Here is a 13,727-nt window from a genome sequence, read left to right on the forward strand (position 1 = left end):
CCCCCCCCCCTTTGCTGCTCCGGCGGGCCCAGCGTTTTTTGCTTGGGGCGGCAAAAAAGCCAGAGCCGGCCCTGAGACCATGTACAGGCAAACACCTGCGATGGAGCACCTTTTGTTACAAAGGTCAAAAATTGCACCCTAACCGTCCAAAATCCTCTAAAATGAGTTCAGTCAACCTAATTATAGGCCATTCCCTCAACAATCAACCCCAGGAGATGGAGATCATCACCTACAGCACTCCGTGACCATGCCTCCATTCCATTGGTCTTAAGTTTGCAGCACATTCTTGTTTAATTGTTTTTGTTTTTATTCAAGATGCAGTTTGTTACTTGTGTTTTTTGTTAACCCAGTGAATTCATTTTGGCTGAAAAATTTCATGGAGGTACATCTCCATCCATAAATGGCATAGTATCCCTCATACTGTCAATTCCTAATAAAAACAAACACACATTTCCTTGGTTCCAGTACATTCATTACCATCAAATTGATTTAAATCATGATTTAAATCACTAGTCAGGAAGACTCGATTTAATCCTGGATTTCTACATAAAAGTGCATTCTTGTTGGTTGTTATAACCTTAATACATATTCTTCACAACTCAGAGATAGATGTAGGTTTCATTTTTAGAAGGTACACACTATACATTTTTAAAGTGATTTATTTTGAAAACTTTTCAGATTAGTTTTACAGTTATATCAGAAAATGAATTGTTTGGTTATTTCATTTACAAAAGGTAATTGAAGCAGATATTTATAAAGTCATTGGGAGGTGAACTATCTCCAATTCAACAGGTTAATCATTAATATTTGGAGGATTTTGCTGTATTAGGAGAAGAACATCACCAGACAGACATTTAAATTGTTTTATTTAACTAAAACAACAACGTTATGTATTCTGGATTTTTTTCTTCAACAGCAACCATAAAATACTTTAACAAAACAAGCATATGAATTCTTGAATTTAGTTAAACATTCACGTTTTTTTAAATCAGGTTTGTTTTTGTTAAAATTGCTTTTAACTAAAACAGTTAATTGAAATGTTTTAAAAAACAAAAAAAATTAAATCGACTATGTCAGCCAGGTCAACATGAGAAACTTAAAATATTGGCTTCTGCAACTAACTCAGTAGTCTTCACCTTCATTTCCTGTTTGTTCATAATCTGGAAAAGAAAAACAAGCTTTTGTGCTTTTTCAGGTCCCAAACAATTTCTCGAATTTGGAATGAATTAGTCCAAAGGAAGAAAATATTCTTTCTACACCGGCAGAAGAAGCTACTGCTGTTAAATGTGAAATTATCACTTCAACAGTCTCTGAATATGGTTCACTGGTGTGATTTTCTTTAAAACATCATCAGCAAACATATTTCTTGAATGGTTCACCCTTAACTCTGAAGTTTATTATAGTTGGTATTATGGAGGGATGATTGCTGGATGTCCATAGCCGCTAACTCCTCTTAGCAGTTAAGGTTTGACCCTGGTACTGAGTATTGAGAATATTTGCAAGAAAATAAGCTGGAGATAGTGCTTGTCCCATTCATTTTTTTAATGCTTGTAATTTAACTCTGTCATTGCATATTTCTCTTTTTAAGATCTCACTAAGTTCCTTCCAAATTTCAACAGCGTCAGCAATAAAACAGCTATTTCCCTGCATTTTGTTCAAGGCTACAGAAATAGTTTTCAGGGTACTCAGCATGTGTTCAACATTTCTCTTAAGCCCAATGTTGAGAACTTTGACTATGACAGTGCCATCTATTTTTTTCACCATTTTGTTCACAAACTGTCATCAGATTTGGCCAGTTCTTGATATAGTGCTCAAAACAGTCCACTACTGAGTTCCATCGCACGTCTTGTGGAAGAGTTAGCTTGGTTCCTCCCACTTTTTTCAGAGCAGCTGCTGCAAAGTGGTTGTTACAGAAGTATTGTGCAATTTCAACAACATTAGCCTTTCTTTCTGGAACACTGAAGTCTTTGGTTAGGAGGTGCATCAAATGAGCACTGAAACCGAATGTTATTAGCTTGAGACTCTCTTCTAAATAATTTCTTCTCATCTTGGATACATTTGCAGCATTGTCTGTGACCAAGCTGCATACTAGATATTTGAATTTTTTTTTCAGTTTGTTATAGCTTTTACTGCTACTTCTAGTAAGTATTCTGCTGTGTGTGCATTTCCTGATGTATCAACTGTTTCTGTAAGGAAGACATCCCCTTATTCTGTTGTCACACAAGCACATACAACAAGATCATTGTGGATATTGCTCCACCCATCTAGACCTTGTGCACACTGCTCAATTTCTCTTTCATACACTTTATCCAGCAATTTGCCTGTGACATCTGCTCTGTTGGGTGGACTGTATCCTGGTCTTAATGACTGAACCATGTTAATGAAGTGTGGGTTCTCAGTCATACGGAAAGGAGAGTTTGTTGCATAAACAAATCGGGCAATTTTTTCATCAAGTACCTCTTTTTGTAATCTGCTGGTTCTTATCACAAACTTATCTATACCTGTTTCTGGATGATGGAGATTTTTTTTTTCTTTTTGCTACAGGTGATATACTGCAGCTATGTGACATACATGATGTGATTGAAACACTATCATTGGCAGATAACTATGAAACTATAGAAAATGATGGTGATCTTGAAGGTGGATAGTCTTCAGAATCCTGTATTTTGAGGATGCATTCTCCTAAACAAAAATAAGTCAATGCAGTTTAATTATGATTACCATACTGCTCATTTAGTATTACTCATTGCATTCACTGACACTCAGTACTACTTTAAAGGTGAAATTGTAAAAGGAAGATCTGCCTATTTCAGCTATTTATTTTTTATCACAACTGCATCTAAAATGATAGTACCATAGACTAACTATATTTTTTGCTCAAACATGAGAATTCAAGAATAGTCCAGAAGGAAGACAGGCAGTCCTTAAGAAAAGTATGAAATAAAGTTTACCAACCCAAAGATCCTGCATGTTTAGACATGTTTCTTTCATCATCTTCAACACAGCTTCTTCCTGAGAAGGAACACTTCTCATGATGTTGTTTCATTTGGGCAACCAGGCCTTGCATTTCTTTGTTGCAGTTTGCATTTTGCACGCATGCCTGTCTTATCCAGAGGTAGAGGAACTTAATTAAAATATTCCCAAACTGGGTCTCTTTTATGGCCTGCTGCCATTAATGGTTTTCCCTTCTAGTGAGAGAATGGTATGGTAGATCTCAAATCAATGAAGGCTACACTCAGAAAGACCTCAAGACTTCTGGAATATGCTGCTCAAACAGTTTCGCTTTTGTTTTTACTGCCTGTCCCTCCCTTCTCACATTTATCTCCAGACTTCATCTCCTTGTCCAGATCTATTCCGCCCCCAACAATCTTCTATTCATTGAACTTTTTGAAACTTTGCACTTTTACCGAGAGGTAAGGAATTGACTCTATGTACACAAATTTGCAGAGGGACAATAGGGTTGAGGTCTGTTATTTCTCACCTCTATATATTATTTATTTAAAACATTTTTGCTGTTAACAAACATGTTATTTCTGGAGACACAAATCCACAGTTTGAGAACTGCAAAACTAAGCATCTCTGGTGGTATCTTCTAGACTGAGTACTGAGTCCCATTGGGTAGATAGAAAGATTAACCTAAATAATCTATACAGAAGCCCATGGAACCCCATAAGATTGGGCCCCTAATCCGTGAACTATTGGAACTAATTTACAAAAACTTTTCTTAAACATTACATGAATATATTGTCTCAGACTATAGAATTTGAATTTATAATCCCTATTCCATGATGAGATATCTTTGAGCTATAAGGTATCTTAATTAAAACTATCTTTATAAAAAAAAACGATTTAAATAAAAAAAAAAAATCTGATTTTTTTTTTTTTAAATCATGAATTTTTATCTACCCTGCTCAGCAGTGTGTCCTCCATGCTGCCTGACAGCAATTCAAAAATAGCACTGACAAAATTAATGGATGCCAGCAGAGAAATACAGGGAGTTTTATTAATTTGACCCACCCCCAAATTTCCTGCATTTTCCAGTAGGCATCCACCTACTGAAAAATCATCCTGCTGAAGAGGCATCCACAACAAGAAAAATCACATAGCATGGATCTTTGTGGTGGAACAGTGCACCATGGGATATCTACCCAGAATACTGAGCAAATAGTGCAGAGCTGTGTGGATATAATGAATAACAGATAGAGGCACCTTAGACTGACATGACAAAGTGGTGTGGATGCACTTCAGTTTGATGTAGTTAAATTGTTGCACTCACAGCGAACAAACTAATGCGATGTAACATCCCTGTGTCAACAGGGCCCTAATGTGTTCACTTCCGAATTTGAAATGGGCTGAGGATGCCATAGTGATGAATGCAGTATTAATGCCCAGACAGCTTCTGCAACATTACTGTGTTCCTCTCATAAAATCAAGCTGATTGAGTTTAAGAGCAGTACCACACTTGGATATTTTAAGGTTAGATCAGTTATTCCAACTTGGACTGAATTTACACCTAAAGAGTTTCTGTATCTCTTCCTATACATTTGAGATTATGTAACAGTCATCTTTAAGACCAGTTTCTGCCTGCTGGCTAATCATTCCCTCAGAGCACATAACTTTATTTCACTGTGATTAGGACAGTCTTGTTTTTCCCCCTCCCCTCAATATATACTGTTTAGGATTTTGTACTGCTACCCATTATGTAAGTATCTGAATGCCTTCCACGTAAAATAGATTGACAATAGCAAAATCCGTAGAGGGCTTCTTGGAGACACTTGCTCTACTATCTTTTCTGGTTATAGAAAGCTCTCCTTGGGTTAGGGCTATTTTGACTGGGGGGAAAGGGAAAGAGAAGGAGATAAGTGGGTTAGTTTTTAAAGTTATTCTGGTTATGATGGAAAAACTATATAAAAGGGGAAGGTTTTGTAGTATTTCCTGAAAGTGGTCAGGTTAAATTTCTCTGATTTCCTCTGGAAATATTCTTATACTTTGCTTTGTCCTTGGTGCTCTCATGCTTTGTGATCTGCATTGTCCCAGAGGAGCATCACTTTCTTGGTGGCATTGGATGAAATATGAAATATGGTCTGTAATGCAGCTGATACCCGATCTGTTAGTTAGTATGAAGATTAAGACAGTGACCTTCAACTGGCTATGGAAGTGGACTCACACCCAGCGGAGGGACTAGAGCACAGGCTTGATGTGCTCATGGAGGAGGCAGACAGTGCATTTTGTACCTGCTGGAGCCTTTCCATTGATTTCACTTATGGTTTGAGATCAATAAATAAAGTAAGATCTAAGATTTTGCTCATCTCCCTCCTCTGAATGCCATTCAGACATTTAAAATACAGTGAGTCTACTATCCTCATAATTAGTACATGCACATTGGATCCCACTATTTGTGAGTTACTTGGGCAGGTGGAGTTTCCTATCCCATCTAGACATGCATTACATTATGATTGCCTCTTTCTGTGGTGGGTATTCAATGGTGCTATATAAATAGTACTTATAACGGGGCTGTAGTAAATGTGGGGTCTTGGTCAGAATATTGGTTGACTATAAATCAAATGAAAATTCCTGAAAGATCATTTCTTCCAAGTAAATGTGCATGTCAGTGTGACATAAAAACTCAGTTAATGTGTGTGAATCAATTTTAAAATAAAGCTTCTTCACAAAGAAAGGACAGACTAGCAAAACTACAGTATATTGATTTATTGGGGCAGGGGGAAGTTTCGAAGATTTTGTTGGTAGAGCACTTATGGCAAAGCTAATTATTTGAGTGAGTTTTAAGTTTTATAGGTAGAAACAAGTGGTTATTCAATAACAAATTCAATTAATATTTAAAACATGAGGGGAAAATATGGTTCATATTTGCCATTAGTGATTGGGATCTAGAAATTACATCATATGGGTGGCAGTTTCATGTCAGAATACAGTGGGACAAAGGCTTTCATTAATAGTTTTCATAATACTGAACTTTTTTTTAAAACTCTGCTTAGCTTCAGAAATTGCTTACTATGGACCCAATAAAGAGAATTACCTCAGAACAGGCTATGCAGGATCCTTATTTCTTAGAAGATCCACTTCCCACATCTGAGTAAGTGGTCAGTTTATTAATCCATTAGCATATTCAGATATTTTTTAATGTATGCTCTTTGTTTACTGCTTACTATAAATACATACCTGTGTGTGTGAATAATGAATTAAATACTTACTGTCTGACAAGCAAAGAAAAAGCTATACTAACTAAAATGCCATTTGAGGTTTTTAAAATTAAGTAGCATTCCTATTAATCTCTTGCTTTATGAAACTTTGATCCTGTTAGTCACAGCACTAATCCTGTTATTCACTGACAGGTTGATTATGCATGCTACAGATCTTTGTGGACAACTGCTAAGTGCCTGCAGGTCCAGTTCTCTGTTCTAGAATGCTGATGACATTTACTAATTAGTTTACATTTTTCCATCTTACCCTTTGTTGTAAATTCAGGGGATGGAGGGGAGGGAAATAGTACAGGCTCTCTGTACTTTCATACTTCACAGCCTAAATCCATTTTCTGTAGACACACTTTCTTTTCAACTGCACAGGGAGATTCTAAACATAAGAAAGCTTACAGACAAAAAGTGTGAACAGTCTATGATAAAGCATCCTAAGATGGCCTGCCAGTGCTTGAGTGGCCTTGTTTTAGAAAGGCCAGTTCACATGCTGCATATCATTCCTTTTTTTCATTATTAAGGGAAGAATTTATAAAATGTGTTATGTATATTTATAACAGTTAATTAAAATGAAATTAATTCAACTCAGCTTAGTGAAATATTTATAACGGCTCCTGACCTGTCTTTATATTCTAGTGCTGTCATGCAAGTGGTTTGGTTTTGCAGAAACTGCTCTTAGGTCAATATTCTTTTCCCTCAACCTTACATTGGCAGCATTTTAATACAAAATTAATAGCATGTTCGCAGGTACAGAGGCTAGTTATAAATAAAGGTATATCCATATGATTACGAGTGGAGAAATCTTAGCTTGGGTTAGCAGTAACAAATTCATTCATGTATGTCCATGAGTCTAAGGTGAGAGACCACATACCTCCAAAAGCTTCCAGGTCTTGTCACAGTTAATGTTTTTTTATTTGGTAATGGAGTTTTTAACCATCTGGACCACAATTATTGATGACCTTTATTTAGTTCAACATTTTATGAATTTCTGTATAACTGGATGAAGAGACCTACATTGTGCACTTATAGAGGAATTGACTCTGGTATCTAACAGGACTCTTCCATCTCTCCAACTCCAGTCTGGTCACCATATTACCCAGAAACAGACAAATTGGTGGGAGTTGGAAGGAGAAGAATAAAAATGACCAAAAGGTTAAAACAAATACATGTGAATACCCAGGCTAAGTAAATGATGTTATTAAGAAGGGGTAAACTACTTGACAGATATATTAGGCTGTGGCTCAGGAAATTTGAAACTAGACAGGACAAAATACTAGATCTTCATCTACGACTAACCTCGCTGATTCTAGGCAGATATACAAAGACTGCTAATTTGTTTTTGCAGTGTTTTTGCAGGTTGTCAGATCCCTTACCCAAAACGAGAATTTTTAACAGAAGAAGAACCCGATGATAAAGGAGACAAAGTAAGTATTAAAATACAGTGTTGTCTTGTCTCATTGAGCTTTACCTCAGTATTTCACATTTGCTGCTCTTGTACTGCTTCTGAGTTGAAATTTTTCTTTGTGTTTAACCAATTGAGAAGAACCAGCAGCAGCAGCAGGGCAATAACCATACTAATGGAACTGGTCATCCAGGGAACCAAGACAACAGTCATACACAGGGACCCCCATTGAAAAAAGTGAGAGTTGTTCCTCCTACCACTACCTCAGGTGGACTTATCATGACCTCAGACTATCAGGTATCTCAACTTCAATTTTCCATATATTCTATATTTGGCTCTTGTGTATTGTAACTTAGAAGAAACTACTTATAGTGCAACTCTACTCTAAAAATGATTTTGTATAATGGCATGGTGGGGTTCCGTATTTATTGTATCTCAGCTTCTTTCAGATCAAGTGCACTCAATTTAAAAAAATAAGATTTTTTTTTTTCCTAACTATCAATCCTGCAACTTCAACTTCTGACGCGAGTCAAGTTAGGAGTGGCAAGGAAACAATAACTTGTGATTATTATTTATTATTATTTATTCTTTATTAGTATTACCTTAGTACCTAGAAGCCCTAGTCACGGAGCAGGACCCCATTGTGGTAGGCACGGTGCAAACACAGAACAAAAGGATGGTCCCTGGTTCAGGGAGCCAATTATAAAACAAGAGACAACAGATGGATACAGACAGATCAGGGAATATAAGAAAATAATGAGACAATATTGGTTAGCATGATATAGGGAGTGGTCTCTGGACAAGAGCGTCCTAACTCTTGTCAAGTTGGAAAAGAAGAGTTTCAAGGAGGGTTTGAAGAAAGATAATATGGGGCAGCATGGGAGGAAATATGAAGGTGTATGTTTGAAAATTTAACAAGCGGGCTAGGGAGGCAGGAGCTGACATTTCAATAGTGAACAACAGATGATAGCTAGGGTGGGATGGGCAGTGAAGAGCCTTGAAAGTAAAGAAAAGCAGTTTGTTTTGTGATAGAGAAGAGGGAGCCAGTGGAGGGATGCAAAGGGGGGGTGGGATGATGTGGTCAAAGTGACAGGCTAGGAAAATGATTTGAAGCAGCATTCTGGATACGACTTGGGCAAAGTTGCATTTGCTGGAGAAAAGGACATTGCAGTAGTTGAGATGTGAGATGAGAGCCTGGAAGTGAGTTTTAGCTGTGTGGATGGATTAAAAAAAGGCCATACCTTAGAGAAGCAATGCAGAAAAATTGGCTAGATTTAGACATAGGTGAGGACCTAGAGAGAGGTCATAGTCAAAGCTGATGCCCTGATTATGGGTCTGAGTCATAGGCAGGATGGATGGTGGTGTTGTCCACAGTGATTGACAAACGAGGTAACACGCAGGGCTTGCGGGGGAAGATTAAGAGCTCTGTTTTAGCCATGTTGAGCTGAGTTGAAGTCCAGCAATAGACAGAGATTTTAATTTGGACAAAAGTAGACCTTTCTGAAGTAGAGAGGTAGATCTGTGAGTCATCAGTGTAGAGATGGTGGTTGGATTTGTGTTTGTGGATGAGATTACCCAGAGATAAGACATAGAGGGAGAAGAGAAAGGGACCAAGGTGAGAATCTTTGGAGTGGTGGAACAGCTACAGAAAGTTGGAGGGAAGATGTAGAGGATTTTTCAAAGGACATGCTGAAGGAGCCATTAGAGAAATAGGAGAGGACAGAGTCATGGATGCCAAGTGAGGACAAGATTTCAAGAAAAAGAGCATGCTCAACAGTGTCACAGATGGCTGACCAGGATGGAGTACTGATTTTGAGTTTTGCCTAGAGAATAGGTCATTAGAGACTTGGAGAGTCTAGTTTCAGTGGACTGCAAGGGTACGTCTATACTTACCTCCGGGTCTGGCGGTAAGCAATCGATCTTCTGGGATCGATTTATCGTGTCTTGTCTAGACGCGATAAATTGATCCCGGATCGATCCCGGAAGTGCTCGCCGTCGACGCCGGTACTCCTGCTCCACGAGAGGGGTACGCGGAGTCGACGGGGGAGCCTGCCTGCTGCGTGTGGACCCGCGGTAAGTTCGAACTAAGATAGTTCGACTTCAGCTACTTGAATAACGTAGCTGAAGTTGCGTATCTTAGTTCGAAGTGGAGGGTTAGTGTGGACCAGCCCCTAGAGGCAGAAGCTGAATTGGAAGGGGTTTAAGATGGAATAGGTGCAGAGGAACTCCAGACAGTGATTGTAGACAGGGAAAGGGAGATGGGTGGTTAGTTGGAGAGGCCAGTGGGGTCAATGGTGGGTTTTTCAAAATGAGGGACTAAAGCATGTTTATATTGTGAAAGATATAACAACACTTTCCTCAAGTGAGAAGTTAGATCCTCTGTCTCTGTAAGATAGCTGCTGTCAGTTTGCTTGCCATACCCCCTATGTACTACTTCATAAAACAAGAATGAAAGTCCAATAACTTTGAAATAATTGACTTTTAAAACTGGTTCTTGGGATCATTGACTAGATGCACTCAGGTAGCCCAGTGGTATGGCCCTGATCCTCATAAAGCCTATAGTTTTTCCCCTGGCTCTGCACACATAAAGGTATAAACCTAAAAACATAAAGGCAGGTCATTTTGCAGGAGCTGCATGTCATGAGCTCCATAGCCAAATGACCCCAAATTTTCTTCACTAACTCTACCCCAGGACTTCAGCTAGTGTATCAATTTTCAGGTCCATTTCACTATGCATGTGGGTTTTAAAGCACTTTGAATAATCAGTTCTAAACAGAAAGCTCTGTTCAACCTTAAGCACTGTGCAGCAAGGGCTGCCTCAGAATGTAACTATAATAGTCTCTCCCTCAGTGGAGTGTGCATTTACAAAATATTTTCCAACACGAGGGTTGATCCCTCTTAAACCTGCAGGCAGCTAAGTCAGTTGCTGTCCAGAGATTGTTTTGGCATCATTTCTGCTGACTCCTTTCTGACTGAGTCTCTGAAGAAGGCAGATGCAGCAGAACCTCTTGTCTCTCTTCCATGCTGACTGACATAGCTAAGGAAAAGAGGTGTAGGGCTTGTGTGTTGGGGCAGGGGATCTCCACTTGCTTGCACTATTCACATGCTATTCACCCCACTTCACAGTGGCAGCTGACCTGAGAGCATGGGAATCAGAGCAAACCCAAGCTACCTCTCCTGTGAGCATGGATTGAAGTCTACAAGCTGGGAAATCAGGGAGCTCTGAATCACCCTCCGTGTACGCAGGGATTGCTTAGGGAGTCCACCTGTCACCCTCATCTAGGTTGAGGAAAGCTGTGGTCCTTCCTCAGCTTTCTCACTCCACTAACATCCCTCCCAGGCTTACTGCCTGAGGCGGCAGTGTTTTTCAACAAGGGCCATATAGGGCTATTTTTGCATGGAGTAGTGGTAACTGCCCCTTCACTGTCTCAGCAGCTCTTGCAAGTGCTTTGGCTCCTCCTGACTGCTCACCTTTTTGCCATGCCTTTGAAAGGCATAATGTTTGACTTTAAGAAATTCAGTCTATTTCCCCCAGACTTTTAAGAAGGCAAGGATGGTATTGCACTCATGAGTTTACATATAGTAAATAAGGCAGATGGAAGGAACCCACATGAGCTTGACAGCACTGAGGCCAAAGCAATTAGATGCCACCTACTGATGGGGACACATCTCTCTGAATCTCCCCCTAAGATTCTTCAACCCAAGGAGGAAGGAGAAAAATTTAAAATACACCATTGTTTTGTCCAAACACCTGTCCCTTGGTTCTCTCATACTGTTACATCTGAGCCCTCTGAGGGAAATAACCATCCCTTGAGGAGGTTTACTAAGACATCCCCTCAGCAGCTAGATCCTTTGTTTAATCTCCCTGAAGCAAGCTGGCCTATAAATTCTCCCCCTATGCAACCTTTTCTGTCATGCATAAAAGCAATTAGGTAAGGATTTTTACAGGTATATAGACTTCCATGTCCCTTGGTTTCAGACGTTTCAACTTGAACATTTAATGTGACAACACTGAAATGAATTGAAGCAGTCCTGTCCCCGGAGGATGTAACAAGCTTTTGTCTTATGAAGAGAGGGTTAGTGGTGTTTGGAGGTAGAGCGGGCTGGGTTGTTTGGGATTTTAACTTTTATTTTTAAAAGTCACTTGTTGCTCTACATGATGTGAATGCACTGAGTCATCTTGTAATTGGCCACATAAAATAAATAAGCAACATTTTTCAGTAGTCAGGTTGTGGAAGCCTGTTAACTATATTACAAATAAAACATTAATGGCTAATTTTAAACTTCAAAGTTTTTTTCAGTTTCCTGCATACTTGAGGCACATGTTACCAAAAAGTACACCCAGAGATTTTTGCACCATTAAACATACCCTTTATTTATTATACAGAACTGGATCATATGATGGCTGATCTGTTACTCTGACACGTCTCAGTAAGTGCGTAGTGTGTCTCTCAAGAGTGAAGATAAATGTCGTAACAGCTCAGCCATCATGTGAGCTATGATGTACAGCAATGCTAATGTATTCCTGCTGGCTGGAAGTACTGTTAGAACGATTTCTTTTCCCCTCCACATCACACACCTAGAGAGTGATTCAGTCCCTTAAATGCATGTGTGAAGAGTAGCCACCTACCTTGCTTTATAAAGGTCATCCCTTTATTTTTATTTCCCCAATATGTAGCCATCTCAACACATTTATTGAATCTAACTTAACTTCTGATCTAAATGAAGACTCATGAAAAGGAAGAGTTTAAGTGTTTAAGCTAAAGAAATAAATCTCACATCAATTACAGCTTTTTAAACTGTAACAATTAAACAAATACGTCTCTCATTTTTTTTTTTTTTGTATCCCACATTTGGTCCTGGGCAGGTTATACGGGTACAAGATTTTGGCTTCTTTGTGAGCTCTTTGGGGCAGGGACTATCTCTTCTTGACTGTCTAGAAAACACCTACCTTATAGTGAATGCTCCAGTAAACCAAAATTAATCTCATATGCAAAGGTCTCCTAGAGAAATTTCCTTGAATTATCATTGATATTAAATACACCACAAACCTTCCAAATATGTGCTCTTGGAGGGGGAAGAAAACCCCAATGGAGAGCACCTAGGATATTTTTGGCTGTAAGTTTTTTTTTAAACACACTGATGTACCACAGTGGTAAGCATAAGATGTCTGGATAGTTGAAGTGGCATTGGTGACATGACAGATATGAATTCAGAAGGAACAGTTCAGAATGGGTAACAAACAACATTACTTGTTACTAGCTCTCAATCAAATATTCCTGTTGTTCATATGCTTAGTTACTGTAATGAAAATAAGTAGAACACTGTAAATACAAGTGATTGATATACTGTGCTGTAGTCCCTGTTAATTATTGCCCCACACAGCACAGAGACCTCAAAAAATTAATGGGTATTGTATTTGTATTATAAATGCATCCACTGTAGGAATCAATTCTCTTCTCCTTCATGGTTTCCAGCGTTCCAATCCCCATGCTGCTTATCCCAACCCTGGACCAAGCACATCACAGCCACAGAGCAGCATGGGATATTCAACTACCTCCCAGCAGCCTCCACAGTACTCACATCAGACACACCGGTACTGAGCTGCACCTGAATAACGTCAATGCACTGTTGCTAATGCTGTAGGACATGCAGCTGTCTGCCTGGAACCTGGCTTGGGCCACAAGAATGTACTGTACAACCACACCTTCAAAATGTCTGATAGCCACGTTCCACCACTTTTCACAGAATGGAGTAGTGGCTCCCAAATTGTACCTGGTTTTGGGTTAGACTTGAAAAGAAAGTGCTAGCACAGTTTGTGTTGTGGATATGCTACTTCCATAGTTTACTTGACATGGTTCAGACTGACCAATGCATTTTTTTCAGTGACAGTCTGTAGCAGTTGAAGCTGTGAAATGTGCTAGGGGCAAGCATTTTTTTTATTGTATGTGGTGAATTCTCTTGATGTAACAACATTATCTGACCAATAGTACACAAAATCCTTTAACTGGTACTTGAAGCATACAGTATATGTTAACATGGCAAAAAAGCAAAATAACCATGACTCTAATTGAGATAATTTTGATATACATTTATTTTTAGTGACTTTTGTG

At 38.9% G+C, this 13,727-nt stretch overlaps 1 protein-coding gene across 3 annotated transcripts in view; it reads left to right on the plus strand.

Annotated features, from left to right (window-relative positions):
• Nucleotides 1-13,255, plus strand: part of LOC113406828 (cyclin-dependent kinase 8) — a 177,847-nt gene extending 164,592 nt beyond the window's left edge. For 2 of the 3 annotated variants that reach the window (XM_026653597.2, XM_026653599.1), the window contains 4 exons: nucleotides 5,997-6,094; nucleotides 7,558-7,636; nucleotides 7,753-7,911; nucleotides 13,092-13,255. In XM_026653597.2, the coding sequence (XP_026509382.1) occupies nucleotides 5,997-6,094; nucleotides 7,558-7,636; nucleotides 7,753-7,911; nucleotides 13,092-13,217 (462 nt within the window). In that variant the 3' untranslated portion in view covers nucleotides 13,218-13,255. The remainder of the gene's footprint in view (nucleotides 1-5,996; nucleotides 6,095-7,557; nucleotides 7,637-7,752; nucleotides 7,912-13,091) is intronic. The other variant, XM_026653598.2, reaches the window with a different exon arrangement.
• Nucleotides 13,256-13,727: the final 472 nt, after the last annotated feature.

Source organism: Terrapene carolina, unplaced genomic scaffold (assembly GCF_002925995.2).
Source record: "Terrapene carolina triunguis isolate 2854851 unplaced genomic scaffold, T_m_triunguis-2.0 Scaffold141, whole genome shotgun sequence".
In the NCBI taxonomy this organism is placed as follows: domain Eukaryota; kingdom Metazoa; phylum Chordata; order Testudines; family Emydidae; genus Terrapene; species Terrapene triunguis.